General features: G+C 35.7%; 3 protein-coding genes across 5 annotated transcripts; 1 reads left to right on the plus strand and 2 right to left on the minus strand.

Annotated features, from left to right (window-relative positions):
• Positions 1-2,294: 2,294 nt before the first annotated feature.
• LOC111991730 (protein CONSERVED IN THE GREEN LINEAGE AND DIATOMS 27, chloroplastic) lies at positions 2,295-7,047 on the plus strand. 3 transcript variants are annotated; one of them, XM_024023529.2, is made up of 7 exons: positions 2,295-2,670; positions 3,333-3,485; positions 3,682-3,759; positions 4,123-4,218; positions 6,195-6,230; positions 6,513-6,664; positions 6,756-7,047. In XM_024023529.2, exons 1-7 carry the CDS (start codon positions 2,446-2,448, stop codon positions 6,916-6,918), a joined length of 903 nt encoding a protein of 300 aa, XP_023879297.1. In that variant the 5' UTR covers positions 2,295-2,445; the 3' UTR covers positions 6,919-7,047. The 3 variants fall into 3 exon arrangements, with proteins under 3 accessions (XP_023879297.1, XP_065617467.1, XP_023879296.1); XM_024023528.2 differs by having other exon boundaries at positions 2,297-2,670; positions 6,483-6,664; XM_065761395.1 differs by lacking the exon at positions 3,333-3,485 and having other exon boundaries at positions 2,296-2,670; positions 6,483-6,664.
• Positions 7,048-7,092: 45 nt separating this feature from the next.
• LOC111991729 (uncharacterized) lies at positions 7,093-13,044 on the minus strand. Its single transcript, XM_024023527.2, has 5 exons — positions 12,581-13,044; positions 10,615-11,505; positions 9,566-9,651; positions 8,654-8,794; positions 7,093-8,048 (listed from the first exon to the last, which is right to left on the minus strand). The coding sequence occupies exons 1-5, from the start codon at positions 12,893-12,895 to the stop codon at positions 7,904-7,906; spliced, it is 1,578 nt and encodes a 525-aa protein (XP_023879295.1). The 5' UTR covers positions 12,896-13,044; the 3' UTR covers positions 7,093-7,903.
• A 289-nt stretch (positions 13,045-13,333) lies between these two features.
• On the minus strand, positions 13,334-16,823 carry LOC136062397 (uncharacterized). The gene is made up of 3 exons (XM_065761392.1): positions 16,353-16,823; positions 14,387-15,277; positions 13,334-13,423 (listed from the first exon to the last, which is right to left on the minus strand). Exons 1-3 carry the CDS (start codon positions 16,665-16,667, stop codon positions 13,334-13,336), a joined length of 1,296 nt encoding a protein of 431 aa, XP_065617464.1. The 5' UTR covers positions 16,668-16,823.
• Between the last annotated feature and the right edge of the window lie 2,212 nt (positions 16,824-19,035).

Consider the following 19,035-nt stretch of genomic DNA (forward strand, 5'->3'; position numbering starts at 1 on the left):
AGTCTTGAGTTTGTGTTGGACATAAAAAAATTAGTCCAAAACAATTTTTTTTAATCATCTGAATATTTTATTACAAATAATGGTGATAAGGAGGTAATGATATCTGAGAATAGTTCATTAAAAACCTAGGATGCACACACAGGAACACAGTCACAAATACGAGTATAGGTATGATACGGCAATACATATAATTTTTTTAAAAAATTATAATATAATACGGCAAAAAAGAAATATATACGGCATTTGTACAACACCCCAAATGAAGTGTCTCTACATTCTAACTAAAAAAACTATATATATATATATATATATATTTTTTTTTTTTTTTGAGCAAGAGGACTGGGAAGGATTCCTCTAGTATACTAGTTATTGTGCCCAAGGTAAACACTGAGCCAGCCAAAATAAAAATATTAAATAGTATAACATTGATAAAAATTAAACAAAATATAATAGAACCTTATCCTTCTTTTTTTTTTTTTTTGGTGAAAAACCTATTTCATTATATTAGTCGGTATCACACTAACAAAATTACCATCCATTTGAGAAGTCCATTGGATTCTCAAAAAAAAAGAAAAAAAGAAAAAAAAAAGGAGTCCATTGGCATTGGTCACTCACTTTCAGGCTTTTATATCTTATCTTATTTTACCATTCTAAAAAGCTAATTTTTATATCATTTTACAATACATCCAACAACTTTTATTTTCCTATTCTACTCATTAAAATAATATATCCCACAATGACCATCATTTACAATAAAACACATTATTTATTCTTTCTTTCTCTTTAATTTTGTTCAACAACCACAATCACCACCACCGCCGCACTACACATACTTGACACCACCACCGCCACCAGCAGCAGCAACCTATAATCTACCGTCAACATAAAAATAAAAATAAATAAAAAAATAAATAAAAAAAACTAGGCAGCAAACCCACGCCGCCACCCACTGACCCAAAACCCACTCCGACGGAGCCACAGACACCCACCCACCGTCGGCCCACCAGCCACAACCACAAAACCCAGTAGCTGAACCCAAAAAAAAAAAAAATAAACACAATCCAACGCCAACACAGCATAGCCAAATCCAGCCAAATCAAAATCAAAATCCAAAATCCAAAATCAAACCCATCTATTCTCTCCAAACCCAAACCCATTTGTTTTCATCGGCAGGGATGGCGAGAGAGAGAAGGTCGCTCGTCGCCGTCTCTATTCATCCCAAACCCGTCATCAACATCATCATCTTCGACCTAAACGCCAAAAGCCAAACGCCAACCGCCAACCCAAACACCACCCAAACGCCACCCAAATTCAACCCAAACGCCGGAAACCCATGATCTCCACGCCTCCACCACAGCTTTTTTGATTGAGCCTCCACGCTGTTGCCTCCATTCCGTTGAAGAAGAGAGAGCAGAAAGAAACAGTGAGAAGGAAGAGAGAGAAAAGAAAGAAAAAATTAGAGAGGAGAGAGAAATTACCGAGTTAAAATGAGAGAGGAGAGAGAAATGAAAGTATTAAAATAATATATTTTTTTATGCAATTCAGCTACAGTACCATCTTACATTTGAGATGATACTGTAGCTATGGGTCTGTTTGGATAGCATTTATTGTTGCTGAAAGTTGATAAAAACTGATTGTTACTGAAAACACTGTAGCAAAATAATTTTTAAATGTGTGAATAGTGTTGTGGGAACCACTTTTAATATTAAATATTGCGTGAACAGTGTGTAAACAGTGCATGCACAGTGAATTTTGTCCCTCAAAGTCAACAAATGCGGCAAAAAAAAAAAAAAAAAAGTCCAAAACGTGAAACTGAAAACGTGCCGCAAGAATCATCTCAATCCAGACGCTCACTATATCTCAAAATAAATTTGGCCTTTTAGCATTTGGCCTTCCCATTGTTGAGCAGTTTTGGGGCTTAAATGCCAAATGTTCCTAGCATTTGGCATATATAAGCCCCACTGCTCAGCACGTGCAAACCAGCAGGACTATACTCGAACTTGCGTGTAAGAGAACAGCTGACGCGTTGCAAAAGCAAGCCCGCGCCTTCCTTTTTCAGACCACAAAAATTATGCACAACGACCACAACATTTGGATCATCTAAGCCAATCAAGTGAATGGTATAGAACGAAAACACGTGCACAGTTCCAAGCTTGTGCACATAACCATCTAAATAGACCCCACGATGAAATGGCAACCCCTAATTGGTGACTTGTTTTGTCACCGTGGCCCAAAGAGTGGTCCACCTTTAATCAAGCAACAAAGATCATTTGTATCCATTATTCCCCTCCACGTAAAATAATTCATGGTTCCTGAAATAAACAACCCCTTAACCTCTAACTGTTGAGCCTAAGATTGTACATCCCCCAAATTTAACCAAGAATTGAAAATTAGTTCAGAATATTACCTGTGCTGCACCTATCTTAGTTCAGATTCTGGGCATAAATGCTCAAGTTAAATGTGTATTGCTCTCTGATTCCCAGTTCAAGCCAAGTCAAGCTTGGGAGCAGCTATGGTTCATTGATCCTTCAGTATCACAGGTCATTGAAACCATGTCAGGGAATTTCTGTTAAAGCCTTGAAAGATGAAACAGGTGGAGAAAGAAGCGGATTCCCTAGTCGGAATTGGGACCCTGGGTCAGAAATCGAGGTTCCTTTTGAACAAAGGCCGGTATGTTTACACTGTAAAACTACATACTTGTTACCCAAAAAATATATATATATATATATATGCCTGTTAGAGTAAGTGGTTTCCTCAATGGTCCTTGCGTGTTAAAAACAAAATCACCTAATGCTGAGGCATACATCATTTCTTTTTAATTCAAGTTGCAAGAATTATATGGCCACACTAACCCTTTAAACCATTGTGCAAACCTGTAATATAGTTTCTGTACAGGAGTTAGGATCAAGTTCTCTTCCAAATTGGAGGAATATCTCCCAACCCATTAGGTGGCAATTCATAAAATCATCTACATATATTAAATCACACGAATCATCAAATTATTTTAAAAAGTCAACTTATTATATAAGTCTTCTGACTAAAAGTTCGTGTTGATGTTCGTTTGGGACCTTGAGCTGCCAATTAGTGGGTTGGAGGAATTTACTTGGAGGTAAACTCCGTCCGTTAGTACAACATATTAAGTCTATCTAATTGCTTGCTAATATGAAACCATATAGAAAAGGGAATGAACAAGGGTTATAAAAGCATGGTTAGCGGGTGGAGTGCGTCTTTGGCAGAGGAAACTTATTCAAAAGATTCAGCCCATATCATGAGTTGTATGCAATATATCATAATCAATTCATATGCTTAGAAGTAATTTGCTTCCATTATAGGTGAACGAGTACTCATCTCTAAAAGATGGAGTCCTATATTCATGGGGCGAACTTGGTCCTGGGCCCTTTTTCCTTCGTCTTGGAGGCCTCTGGTTAGTAACTTTCACAGTTCTAGGAGTGCCAATTGCAGCTGCAAGCTTTAATCCTGCAAGAGTAAGATTATATATCTACAAGAAAACTGTCACAAAAACCGCAAAGCACCTTATATTTTGAAAGCACAAAGACAATTAACAGCATAGTTTCACACCAACATGGGAATAAATGTACAATCCAGCAAGAGATATTTTAATTGTTGAAAAAATATTTCTGCTAATATCTATGTTTACATTTAAATATTCCAACCATGCAGGATCCACTAAGATTTGTGTTAGCTGCCGGAACAGGAACTCTTTTCCTTGTGTCATTGATTGTCTTAAGAATATACCTGGTATCCTCTTCTTCTTTTTCATGTTACAGTCGTTTCGTTTCTAGTGTGTATGGGTGAAAGTTAGCAGCAAGCACTTAAAAGAGCTTATTTTTAGAGGACAGTTACAAATGCCATTTATTAATGATGATACAAATACATTAGAATTGTCTGTTGCATTCTGAGTTTCTTACAACAATAAAACAGTAGGTCTGGGAAGTCGAAGAATTCACTACTCTGCACTACTCAACTAGGAGGACCTTGGTGCAGTACAGATTATAGACATCCATACCCTGAGCATTCACAATACTTCTTAATAGCTGTCAAGTTAAAATAAAATAAAATAAATCATAATTCATTCACTAATATTCTTAATGCATATTGCAGGGATGGAGTTATGTTGGTGACAGACTTCTATCAGCAGTGATACCTTATGAAGAGAGTGGATGGTATGATGGACAAATGTGGGTAAAGCCCCCCGAGGTTAGAACTTTCTGAGTCTCTTTCTTTCTTTCTTTCTTGTGAGGAGAAAAGAGAGATCATTAGAAACGGGAGAATGCTATAATGCCACTTCTGTTCCTTGATTCTGGGCATCTGCAACAAGGATGAGTTTCTGCTACAGAATATTTAATCACAGACCTCAACCTGAATATGCCAGGAAACCATAAAAAATGAATTAGTCAACCTCTTAAGAGTCCTTTGACTGAAAAATAAGTTTTTGACTAAAAGATGTTAGAACGTATGTGGATCATGTTAAGAATATATGTCCTTTATAATTGGTTAATCTTTTGACAAAATTTACTTTACTTGTAATTGGGTAGATCTAGTATGTGTTTAATACTTCAAGAACAAGAGTTCGAGTTCAAGTATTGAAACCATGCAAATCTGTTTAAGAATTAAGTGAAGAAATGCTGTATTTTAAAACTCAACAGATAGCTCGACAGATGTATCTATCGAGATTTAAAATATGATGCTCGATAGATAAGCTCGACAGCTGTATCTATCGAAAATTACGAAAATCAGTTTTTCAGATCTGATTTCATGCATATCTATGTGTATGTGTTCAGGTTTTCTTTTTTTACAATCCTAAACATATATAAAGATTATTTTAAGGGCTGTCTCACTTGATGCAAGTAGATGCAAAGGTTGTTGTACTTGTTGTTGCAAGCATATTGTGACTGGAGACATATGCCCTAGTTCATCTTTCTCTTGAAGAAGCTGTTGCGTTTGTATGCCGTAGGGTTTTGTAACCAATGAGCTTCTTGATTTTCATCGTGTGGATGATTTTCATTGATTGGTTAGTCACGAACTGGGAGTCATGCATTGAAAATGAGAGATTGTTACTAGAAAACAAGTCGAATTGGGTATTGGGGTAAGGGTTCAATTGTAGGTTGGTATAAGGTATTGAGATTTACTTGTAACTGCTTATTTTGATAATAGTAGATTCTCAAGAGTGGTGACCTTAAATTCAACTGGTGAAATTTTTGCCTTAGAGGTTTTTCCTATTCGTAAACAAATTACCATGTCAAATTTAATTTCTGCTACATTTAGTTATTTGGTGATTTGTTTGTGCTACAACATATTATTGCATGTTAATTGAATTAATTAATTAACTTGACTAATTAATTAATTAATTTATTACAAGGAGTCAATACATTCTTGGCTTATCAAAAGACAGGCTAGATAGGTTTAATACATGATTACAAAAGAGCTAAATAATCACACAAGGATGTGACAGAAGTGTTTAAGCTCTTTCTTCATTGAGAAATTCTAAGGATTTTGGTTTTGCACTGCTGAAGATGAATTTCCATTGCTTAACATTAAAGTTCAATATTTCATAAGATTTCTGCCATGTAAGTTTATGTGCATGCATGCCTGGAATTTCCTACTTGATGAGTAGGATCATTAGAGATAGCAAAAATATTTAGATTACAGAATATCTCCATCCCGAGCAAGTAACCATAGTTGGAATCCACAAAAGTGTCAACAGACCATATTAAGCAATTTAAAGTTCTTAAGTAGAAAAATGATGTAGGGCCAGGTAAAAGGGAATATTTAATGCATGGAAACCCAGATATGTGCATCTATTGGTGTTACTTGCACTAGAAAATCCCATTTTACCAACTTGTTTCAATTGGTACAATCCAGATGGCAACAAACAGCTCTGGGATGAATCAAAATGAATGGTCTAAATCAAGTGTATAATCTTAAATCATGTCTAAAATAAAAACAATTGGATTTTTAGTCAATTTTAAGACTTTCAAGTTTCAACTATAATCATTCAAGAGATGCCTATTGATTGAGCAGTCTGGTTGATAGCAAGATGGAATGAGTATGGTAAAGAGGTCATAGGATTCATTTTCATTCTGCTTAGCAGAATCATAAAGAGAACTAGATCAGAAATCATATGTCATATCCTGCTACTGAAAACTAGTAGTCTGTTTTTTCTTACCATGCAGGTCCTGGCTCGTGATAGACTGCTGGGCTCTTACAAGGTATTAAATCCAGGGATTTTTATTTTGGAAAGCAATTATTGCTATAATTCCTGAACAAGTCACGGTGCAAAACTAGACTACCTGCAGTGAAACACTAAATTCACACACACACACACACACACACACACTGTAATTCAAGGACATATATGTAAGTATGGTAGGCAACACAGTGGTGTGAACTACAGTTATATGATTTTATTTTATTTTATTTTTACGGAATAAGAAGTTCATATGAAAAATTAATGCCTCTAGGTTAAGCCAGTCATCAAATTTCTGAAACAGACACTAGTCGGAACGGGGGCATTACTTGTCACAGCAGCATTGCTTTTCACCTTCGCTAAACCTGTGGAGGATTTCCTTCAAACCACCTTTGGCACAAAACAAAACCCATCAGACATTACAGCTTCAAAGATCAGCACAAAGTTCAACTTAAGGTATAAACACAATAGGCATTCCAACATTGGCATTAATTATGTAAGTAACATACTTCATTATTCCTTACAAAGTTTCTTGTAAATCTTGTAGGAAAGAGGAGTTGCTTAAATTGCCAGGCGAAGTGGTGGCTAACGATGATCTAGCAGCAGCAGCTGCTGAGGCTGCTGATGGAAGACCAGTCTATTGCAGAGATAGGTTTTATCGTGCATTAGCAGGTGGACAGTACTGCAGATGGGAGGATCTACTTAAATAATGAGAAGAAAGGAGGCACAAATCATATAAGTCTCATATTATAACTGTGCCTTGTAATTTTTATTTCCTGGATGTTAATTTTTAAAATTTTATCCGATTATTTCAAGGAAACATTTACATTGTTTAAAAATCAGAAGCATAACCATAGGGTTGAAGAAGTAAATGGCGGACAAGATTTTGAAACATAAGCACTGTTATGATTAATAGTACTGATCGTTTTTTGTCTAATATACAACTTGCCTATACATTTAATTCATGAATGGGTAAAAGACAACATAACCCAGGCTTTCAAACAAGCATTTCAGCTTATTATGATAAAGAAAAATACAAAATAGACGTGGAAATAGCTAGGCAAACCTAAATAGATATAACAGAGCTCTAGCTAAATATCACTGAATCCTTCAAATATTAGCCTCCACTAGATAGATAATGACCTACCAGAAAAAAAGTTTTATTCTCTTCTCATTCTCCACATTAACCGAGCTGATTTTCCAAGAAATTAGATCTCTTATGATGCCTAAACTGCAATGCCTGAACAGGTACATTCCTTACCCAAGGAATCCTATCAGCAAAACAAAGAACAATTTCCTGTATGTATCCCAAATATCATCTTCATGAGTGCTAACACAAGATACTGGATGATAAACTGTGTAGAAATCACTACCAGTGAAACTTAAGCTTTCTTTGACCTCAAAACGAACCGTTCTCCCATGACAGACAGCTGAATTGTTTATAGTGTCAGAAAGCTGCTTCTAATAATGTCAGGAGATTCTGAAAGTTGTTCTTCAATTATATTTCATCTCCCAAGGCTCCTTTGTTAACAACAATAGCAGGGTACAAAATTATTCCTTTTGCATAAATAGCAGTCAGTGCAACTCTGCTTCCTGAAACTCTTGTGCAATTGAATATGAATGCTAATCAACAGATAGTCATCTCAGATCAGAAATGAAGCATTTATAGCATCAGAAGGCTATGTGGTATCCATCCTAAACAATTTTCTTGCACCAACTGAGAATTCTATGCAGCTGCCCTTCAACAGCATCCCTGACCATTGATTTCCTTCTTTGGGCATCTTCAAGATCTAGAGTTCTATATGCAAGAGAAAACAAATACATTGCTGGATGGAGCCTCCTGCACATGTACAAATGAATTACAGTGAGTACACTTCAAAATATCAAGTAACTTTGACAAGGGCAATAATAAATCAGGGGCAATAAATGTCTATGTCCATGGAAACTTTATTGAATACCCCAAAAAAAAAAAAATCATATCCAGTGCACAAGACTCCTATGGGGTCTAAGAGAGGTGGTTGGTAGACAACCTTATCCCCAATTTTTGAGAGGCTTATCCTTTTTTCTTTTCTTTTTTTGGATAGGTAAATATGGGGAGGGGCCTTGTTTGGTATAAACCCCAATGTACCACTGAAGTATTCCCCAAACCCCAAGAGAGGCTGATTCTTAGACTTGAACCCATGACAACTGCTTGGACAGAGGGCACTTGCCATCTCACCAAGGTCCAATCTCTTGAATACAACCAAATTAAATTTATTACCATATTTTTTTATACTTTCTAAAATTCTCACTCTATATGTCTGGTTGTTATCCTATAAAAGTCAAAATTGATTCCAAACAAGTTTAGAAGCAAAACCTCTGCCCTGGACAGTTAAGTGGTTAACAAAAACATGCAAAACAGAGAAAAACTCAAGATTTTGTTAAGGCTACATGTTATGAACTTACTTGTCAAATTCTTCGCCAGCATCAAATCCGTCCCAATACCTTTGTGATAGGACTGTGTGGCCTTTCTTATCTCTGCCGAATGTTTCAACATACCAACCACCAATGTCATGCATGGCACTGCGAGGCTCGAACAGCCAAAATCTGTTGAAGTAAGCAAGTTTAAATGATCAAGGAGTATTAATTAGGATTTATTTGAAGATATTTCATTTGGTAAATGCAAGAATTGGAATAACACATGATATTCAAAAATATTTATTTTGCTGATGGCATACAGATATGAACCTCAAATTGAGAACAATTAGTAGTTTTATTTATTTTGGCCTCATCCCTAATGTCATGCACTCTCAATTACAGAAGAAGGAAGCATTATACCATTTCAAGAAGGTATAACGAAACTAAACTTGATGTGTATCTAACTATCTATCTAAAGTGGCTGCTAACAAAACCAGCCCAAACGAAGAAACAAAGACTCAGCACAGTCCAAGCCAAATTCACCATATTGGCCTCCAAAGTCATTTTAAACAGCAAGGTAATATTAACAATGCTCAGAGCTAATGATCACAATAGAAACAATAATGTGCTTGGTTGTCATAAAATTTGGAAAACTAAACCTAAAACACATGGTAAGTTTTGGCTGGTAACTTCAACCTTAAGAAAATGAAGAAATAATAAGGAACAAAGAACAATTATGCATGAACTAAATCATAAGATGATATTGCACAGAAGACATAAACTATTAAAGATTATGAAAGTCCTTCAGTGAAACCTACGACAAAAAATCTCACAGGCATAAAAACAATAGGGGAATGGGAGTAAAGCATATATCTTTTAGCCAGCTCCAAAAATTGGATCAGAAATAACTTTGGTTGAGTAGTGAGTCCAGTGATAGGGATTTAAGAAATGTCAGCTTACTTGCTTGGGGGTAAACGGGCTCTACTGCATCTACATTCACACACAGAAACTTCTTCTTCCACTCCAAACCAGTGCATGTGCTTAACCTGAAAATATATATTTTTTCTTTTTAGAGGACCAAAATAAATAATACACTACTATATAAAAATAGGCAATAGCTTGCCAATTCATTTGACATAATGCTCATTTGGCACAGTATATTTACAAATTACAATTATAAAAGCAAATGTGGACATTAAGTTAGCTCCAAAATTTTATAAAGGCATGAATTTATCTAAACATAAATGAGAACAAGAGATGTCCCTTGTATGAGGGATCATTAGACCTGCCACCAAGATAATGGTGGATAAATTATACAATCATGCCAAACATTCTCTTGGAATAAAAGAAGTCAATGAGAAAAAAGAAAAAGGCACTCAAAATCAACAATGTTGCAGGAAAAGTTTGTAAACAAGTGTAACAAAAAGGATGTTATGCATGGTCCTCAAAGTTCAAAGCATTTTTCTCAATCAAAAACCTGTAAATGAACACAAAATAAATTTTTTTAGTCACACATACATAACAAAAGCTTTTGTACAAGTAATCCTTTTTGACTGTTCACAAATGATTCTTCACAATTTGCATGAAGCAATTAACTATTTACCCCAAAAGAAAAATTTTCATCCTGCAATGATATGAATCAATACAGGTAAGGAGCAACTAGCTCGAAATTAGTACTTTCAACACAATTATCTGCAGAAAAGATCATTGGAAACCCAAGTATTTGTGTCCACTAGAGGCTATCAGAGCACCGAAAGATAGTTCTTATTGTCAACAATGCCAAAACCCAGTAAAGTTGTAGAAAAAGTCATGTTCAATCAGCTGCAAATGATTCACAATAGGCACTGCACAGCATATGCAAGAAAGCATTCATGCAGGGACCAAATCCCCTTTGCTCTTATCAAATATGAAACAACAATGAGAAATTTGCAAAATCAAATCAAAAATTAAAAATTGAGAAGCATGTAAAGTTAAAAGCATAAGAACCAAAGGGAACCAGTTTTACAAACCAGCAATGTTCTATGTTTCATAAGCACATGGGTTTTTGTACCACTGCTATCATAGACAAAGCAAGACCCTTCTTCTGGGCCAGCCCCTAGTCCAGTTATGGTTCCCAATGGAATCCTCGATCCAACTGCACCACAAGAAAACTGATCTATAGAGGACCCTTCACTAATATGCATGGATGGATCTTCATGTGAACTAAGAAATACATGTATCTGATCTTGAGCATCTTCATTCTGTGCCCCATCGCAATAGCTTTTAGGAGGGAGTCTAGTAGCCACAGCAACCAGCCTCCCAAATATATGTAATTCTAGATCTTTATATGCATCTGGTGTGTGATCTGTAACATTCTGAGATTCCATCAAAGGAGTTCCAAAATCATCCACATTATCCGATTTCATGTGGATGCTCATATCCTCAAATGTAGGACGCATGCCTGAACCCATAGATGCAAATGAAGTTAATTTTTCATTGCTGGAAAAAGATAATTTGGGAAGTTTATTGACCAAGCAGACCATCCCAAAAAGATCACGCCCTGAAACCAAGTGCAGAACCTCAGGAGTTTCATAAACGGATCTCTCCTCAGCTTCAAAGCGGTCAGGAAGAAGATCCATTGAATCAATTACAGGGCCATAGTATGCTGCATTTATGGCAGAATAAAAATCCCTTTCAAGCTCATCAAAATACCCCGTTCCAACAACCACCTTCTTATTTGACACTATGTCATTTATAGCAAATCTATACCACCTTAACCATTCAACAACTTCCATTTGCTTAAATGTCGTCACTTCATATGTGGATATTCTTGTTCCTTGTTGTGAACGTTTCTGCATAAGCCTTCTCTGAGATAACAGATACCTGTCATAATGGGTCCTCTTCTCAGAATCCGAAAGAATCTGCAATCCATTATTGATTATTCTGTGAAGTCAGAACACCCTGTAATGTTAAAGCATATCACAAAACTGAACATTACCATCACCCCCTATAAATGCACATTGCAGCATAAAAGGTATTTTAGCTTAGAGGTTCATCGACCTACATAAGCACAGTACTGTTGCCCACAGAAACGTGTCTTGACCATGTAAACATCTTACCAACATGAAAATGAATTCCATTACAAGAAGATTCATTCAACCATATAAAAAATACAGAAGCCAATAGGGGACAAAGAACCAGACATAATAAAAATCTTTGGAAAATAAAAATCCAGCTTCTCATTCTGGCTCACATTGTATGAAACAATAGATAAGTACATGTCAGTGTCCCACCAAAGTTAGAATCAAAATCCCTTGGAACTGAGGTACTTGTATTGATGCAGGTAATGTAAATCAATCACCAGACCAAGATTTTGTTATGACAATGCATTTTAAAAAAGGCAAAGTTTCACAGACCAATCTAGCATCAAGTCATAACTGAATACAACACAAACATTAGATGTTTTGTTGAAATCCCAGCCAAGCTCTAATGGTAAATAAAGTAAAACAATTGATTTCTGAAGAATAGTTGATTCGAACAATATTTTCCTCCTTTAGTAATACTGCATAACGACCAGCATTTTGACTTTAGTTTTCTAGTAAATTTGGGAGTTAAGTATTTGCGTGTGCATAATACATTATGATACTTGAGTTTCCTCACAAATCATAATCTTAACATGCATTTTGACTTTAGTTTCCTAGTGCATTTGTATTAGACAAGCTATCTAAATTGCAACATTCATGTATGTTAGAGTTCACCAATTTCAAGCTGAAAATTCAGTCCCCTAAAATACTTGGTACCTATAAGGCACTACTGTTTGTCAATCAATTTTCAACTTCATAAGCCAAGAAATTAAACAATTCAAATAATTCAATTTTACTCTGATAAATTCAAATTCAGCTACGTGTAACAGAGAAACTCAAATAACAAACAAATATGATCAATGCATTAAATAGGAATAATGCGATTAGAATAGTAGAGCAGTGAGCACAGCACCTCATAGGCCGCGAGAATTTCCACAAACCGCTGAGAAGCAGAGAAATCGTTCTTCGACTCAGCGAGGTCCGGGTGAGTTTCTTTAGCGAGTTTGTGAAACGAGGCTTTGATTTCGGCGAATGAGCTGGTCTGTGAAACTCCTAAGAGGTCGTACGCGTTGTCTCCGGCGAACTCGGTCCCGGCCGACTCAGTGCCGCTACTGAACCACCGAGTTCTACGACTCGGATACAAGCAGTTTTTAGCTTTGCTGTGGTTTATTTGAACTGAAATTTGATAAATTTGCCGCCGGATATAGTGTGCAACAAGAGAAGTCATTTCTTGTATCTTCCAAAACAAAAGAAGGAAAAGGAAATTTTAGAAATGATGCAGAGCTGAGAATTGAGGTTGGATGGGGGAAGAATTGAGTTGAGCTTGTGGTAAGATCACGGTCACGGCTGAGTGCACGGAATTTGGGAGGCTTCGCGCCAATGAGCAGAGACACGTGGAACTCAGCGCTTTTCCTAATATTCTTTTGCGAACTGTAATCTAGCTTTTGAAAGATTTTTACAACCCAATAAATTTGAAGCAGTAGGCTTAGTAATACAAATTTTTTCACAATTTTACTACATATTTGCGGCGTGGTATTTTGTGAATGGTAAAAATAAAATTGACAGTCCATATGAACCCATAATTTTACTATTTATAAATATAGCAAAATTATGTCATTATTTTTTTTAGGGTAAAAAAAAAAAAATTGTGTCAAGAAATGTCAGCTTACTTGCTTGGGGGTAAACGGGCTCTACTGCATCTACATTCACACACAGAAACTTCTTCTTCCACTCCAAACCAGTGCATGTGCTTAACCTGAAAATATATATTTTTTCTTTTTAGAGGACCAAAATAAATAATACACTACTATATAAAAATAGGCAATAGCTTGCCAATTCATTTGACATAATGCTCATTTGGCACAGTATATTTACAAATTACAATTATAAAAGCAAATGTGGACATTAAGTTAGCTCCAAAATTTTATAAAGGCATGAATTTATCTAAACATAAATGAGAACAAGAGATGTCCCTTGTATGAGGGATCATTAGACCTGCCACCAAGATAATGGTGGATAAATTATACAATCATGCCAAACATTCTCTTGGAATAAAAGAAGTCAATGAGAAAAAAGAAAAAGGCACTCAAAATCAACAATGTTGCAGGAAAAGTTTGTAAACAAGTGTAACAAAAAGGATGTTATGCATGGTCCTCAAAGTTCAAAGCATTTTTCTCAATCAAAAACCTGTAAATGAACAGAAAATAAATTTTTTTAGTCACACATACATAACAAAAGCTTTTGTACAAGTAATCCTTTTTGACTGTTCACAAATGATTCTTCACAATTTGCATGAAGCAATTAACTATTTACTCAAAAAGAAAAAGTTGCATCCTGCAATGATATGAATCAATACAGGTAAGGAGCAACTAGCTCGAAATTAGTACTTTCAACACAATTATCTGCAGAAAAGATCATTGGAAACCCAAGTATTTGTCTCCACTAGAGGCTATCAGAGCACCGAAAGATAGTTCTTATTGTCAACAATGCCAAAACCCAGTAAAGTTGTAGAAAAAGTCATGTTCAATCAGCTGCAAATGATTCACAATAGGCACTGCACAGCATATGCAAGAAAGCATTCATGCAGGGACCAAATCCCCTTTGCTCTTATCAAATATGAAACAACAATGAGAAAATTGCAAAATCAAATCAAAAATTAAAAATTGAGAAGCATGTAAAGTTAAAAGCATAAGAACCAAAGGGAACCAGTTTTACAAACCAGCAATGTTCTATGTTTCATAAGCACATGGGTTTTTGTACCACTGCTATCATAGACAAAGCAAGACCCTTCTTCTGGGCCAGCCCCTAGTCCAGTTATGGTTCCCAATGGAATCCTCGATCCAACTGCACCACAAGAAAACTGATCTATAGAGGACCCTTCACTAATATGCATGGATGGATCTTCATGTGAACTAAGAAATACATGTATCTGATCTTGAGCATCTTCATTCTGTGCCCCATCGCAATAGCTTTTAGGAGGGAGTCTAGTAGCCACAGCAACCAGCCTCCCAAATATATGTAATTCTAGATCTTTATATGCATCTGGTGTGTGATCTGTAACATTCTGAGATTCCATCAAAGGAGTTCCAAAATCATCCACATTATCCGATTTCATGCGGATGCTCATATCCTCAAATGTAGGACGCATGCCTGAACCCATAGATGCAAATGAAGTTAATTTTTCATTGCTGGAAAAAGATAATTTGGGAAGTTTATTGACCAAGCAGACCATCCCAAAAAGATCACGCCCTGAAACCAAGTGCAGAACCTCAGGAGTTTCATAAACGGATCTCTCCTCAGCTTCAAAGCGGTCAGGAAGAAGATCCATTGAATCAATTACAGGGCCATAGTATGCTGCATTTATGGCAGAATAAAAATCCCTTTCAAGCTCATCAAAATACCCCGTTCCAACAACCACCTTCTTATTTGACACTATGTCATTTATAGCAAATCTATACCACCTTAACCATTCAACAACTTCCATTTGCTTAAATGTCGTCACTTCATATGTGGATATTCTTGTTCCTTGTTGTGAACGTTTCTGCATAAGCCTTCTCTGAGATAACAGATACCTGTCATAATGGGTCCTCTTCTCAGAATCCGAAAGAATCTGCAATCCATTATTGATTATTCTGTGAAGTCAGAACACCCTGTAATGTTAAAGCATATCACAAAACTGAACATTACCATCACCCCCTATAAATGCACATTGCAGCATAAAAGGTATTTTAGCTTAGAGGTTCATCGACCTACATAAGCACAGTACTGTTGCCCACAGAAACGTGTCTTGACCATGTAAACATCTTACCAACATGAAAATGAATTCCATTACAAGAAGATTCATTCAACCATATAAAAAATACAGAAGCCAATAGGGGACAAAGAACCAGACATAATAAAAATCTTTGGAAAATAAAAATCCAGCTTCTCATTCTGGCTCACATTGTATGAAACAATAGATAAGTACATGTCAGTGTCCCACCAAAGTTAGAATCAAAATCCCTTGGAACTGAGGTACTTGTATTGATGCAGGTAATGTAAATCAATCACCAGACCAAGATTTTGTTATGACAATGCATTTTAAAAAAGGCAAAGTTTCACAGACCAATCTAGCATCAAGTCATAACTGAATACAACACAAACATTAGATGTTTTGTTGAAATCCCAGCCAAGCTCTAATGGTAAATAAAGTAAAACAATTGATTTCTGAAGAATAGTTGATTCGAACAATATTTTCCTCCTTTAGTAATACTGCATAACGACCAGCATTTTGACTTTAGTTTTCTAGTAAATTTGGGAGTTAAGTATTTGCGTGTGCATAATACATTATGATACTTGAGTTTCCTCACAAATCATAATCTTAACATGCATTTTGACTTTAGTTTCCTAGTGCATTTGTATTAGACAAGCTATCTAAATTGCAACATTCATGTATGTTAGAGTTCACCAATTTCAAGCTGAAAATTCAGTCCCCTAAAATACTTGGTACCTATAAGGCACTACTGTTTGTCAATCAATTTTCAACTTCATAAGCCAAGAAATTAAACAATTCAAATAATTCAATTTTACTCTGATAAATTCAAATTCAGCTACGTGTAACAGAGAAACTCAAATAACAAACAAATATGATCAATGCATTAAATAGGAATAATGCGATTAGAATAGTAGAGCAGTGAGCACAGCACCTCATAGGCCGCGAGAATTTCCACAAACCGCTGAGAAGCAGAGAAATCGTTCTTCGACTCAGCGAGGTCCGGGTGAGTTTCTTTAGCGAGTTTGTGAAACGAGGCTTTGATTTCGGCGAATGAGCTGGTCTGTGAAACTCCTAAGAGGTCGTACGCGTTGTCTCCGGCGAACTCGGTCCCGGCCGACTCAGTGCCGCTACTGAACCACCGAGTTCTACGACTCGGATACAAGCAGTTTTTAGCTTTGCTGTGGTTTATTTGAACTGAAATTTGATAAATTTGCCGCCGGATATAGTGTGCAACAAGAGAAGTCATTTCTTGTATCTTCCAAAACAAAAGAAGGAAAAGGAAATTTTAGAAATGATGCAGAGCTGAGAATTGAGGTTGGATGGGGGAAGAATTGAGTTGAGCTTGTGGTAAGATCACGGTCACGGCTGAGTGCACGGAATTTGGGAGGCTTCGCGCCAATGAGCAGAGACACGTGGAACTCAGCGCTTTTCCTAATATTCTTTTGCGAACTGTAATCTAGCTTTTGAAAGATTTTTACAACCCAATAAATTTGAAGCAGTAGGCTTAGTAATACAAATTTTTTCACAATTTTACTACATATTTGCGGCGTGGTATTTTGTGAATGGTAAAAATAAAATTGACAGTCCATATGAACCCATAATTTTACTATTTATAAATATAGCAAAATTATGTCATTATTTTTTTTAGGGTAAAAAAAAAAAAATTGTGTCATTAGATTTCCTCAATCTAAAAATGTTGTATTGAGAAATTTTCAACCTTATCCAACTAACCAATTACACGTGTAGAAACTAAAAACTCGGCCCAATTAAAGTAAGTCAAGTTGGATTGAGTTGGTTTTTTTAGAAAATGAATTGAGTTGGGTTGAGTTGGATTGGGTTGGGAAGATGGGTTTTTTGTTTCTAAAAGTCATATTATATTTTACTTTATATATATATATATATAAATCATATTTTTATTAGTCGGCCCAACCCAAGGACACACAGGTGATTTTTGATGGGTTGGATGGGTGATTAATGGGTTATTTTTTTAAAAAACTCAGATTGTCAAGTGGATAGATGATCTTGTGAAAATTTTATCCATCCACTCAACCTGACCAAATAATTAACTCTTGGGCCAACTCATGGGCCTAATTAGGTCTATGCCTTATTCCAAAAAAACCCCCCCCCCCCCCCCCCCCAAACCCCAAAAAAAAAAATAAAAAAAAACTAATAAATTGTGTACGCTTCCCCCACCTGTAAGAAGGCATTTACAAATTTTGTCAATAGAAACCATCCAAAATTGAAACTCTAAATTAATTCTTTTAATATTTTTTAATAAGTACGTTAAATCATTATTTACAATTAATTTTCAATAATAGTTCGAGACGTTAATTTTGTAAACTAAATTCTCTCTTGATAGATTGTCAAAATTAGCCATTTAGGGTACGTTTGGTATACTGAATGGAGATTACAACAGAAATTGTAATCTTTATTACTAAAAATAAAATGTGTTGTAATGTAATAACTATACCTATTCATTAGTTTGGTTGTGAGTTATAACATTAGAATGAAACTTAACATCTATTTTAGGAAATTTCTTACTCATACAATTATATTTCCTTAAAAATTGTTATTTTTAAATTTAAAAGAGATATGTGTTATTTTTTATGATTTTTTTATTTTTATAATTGTTAAATGTATATGGAAAGTTTGTTTACTTGGAAATATATTAAATTTTGAAATTATTGCACTTACTAAAAAATAACTAATACAACCTTTTAAAAAGGAATAGTTATTCCTTATTTTGAAAAATAGCTATTCATAAGAAATGATTATTCCTTGTAATAAAAATATAACTAAACTAAAGAATAACTAAACCATAGGAATAACTATTACTTTACAACACCTATTACAGTCTACCAAACATACCCTTTAATAGGACTGACGAACTTATTTACCGAAGACAACTACCATAATATCGACGAAGATATTCCTGGACGAGCAAATTAATACCCACGTCATTGACGAAGGCCGGAAGACCATTCAATGCAGCATAATGACACCCAGAACGGTTACAAGGCCAACTGTATGAACCGTTGGAGCACATTAAAACCACATTACACAGCACCAAACGTTACCAAGAGGAGCATTAAGACCTCCATAACTACCCCAACGGCTAGAAGCTATGAAAGCATATATAAAGTCCACACATTGCCAAGTACAAGGTACATACACACATAGACACTAAGAGATCTCTTTCATTTTGTTCAATTATATTGTTTATTCCTAAGAGAGCTTCTTATACTGACTTTGGCATCGGAGGCATTGTGGCAAGCACCACACCGGTGACCACCTTGAAGAGTACGTTCATACAAGCTGAGGAATGCTTCCATCTAACCAACTCGACTAACGAGCTTACACTTTATCAGTATAACTCTACCGACGAACTTACTTGACTGACGAACTTACGTTTCATTAGTTTGGCGCCGTCTGTGGGAACGTGACGTTTTCATTTTCATATTCAAAAACGCTACTTCCATCAACTTCAGTATTCAGATGGAGTCCAATCAAGATTTCGCAGCCTTGGCTCAGCAAATCCAAGCTCTTGCGGCCGTTGTTGAAGAACTTACTAGGCAAAATCAGGAAATGAAGCTACGGCTTCAACAGGAGGAGAA

The sequence above is a fragment of the Quercus suber genome, unplaced genomic scaffold (genome assembly GCF_002906115.3).
Source record: "Quercus suber isolate HL8 unplaced genomic scaffold, Cork oak 2.0 scaffold_410, whole genome shotgun sequence".
Taxonomy (NCBI): domain Eukaryota; kingdom Viridiplantae; phylum Streptophyta; class Magnoliopsida; order Fagales; family Fagaceae; genus Quercus; species Quercus suber.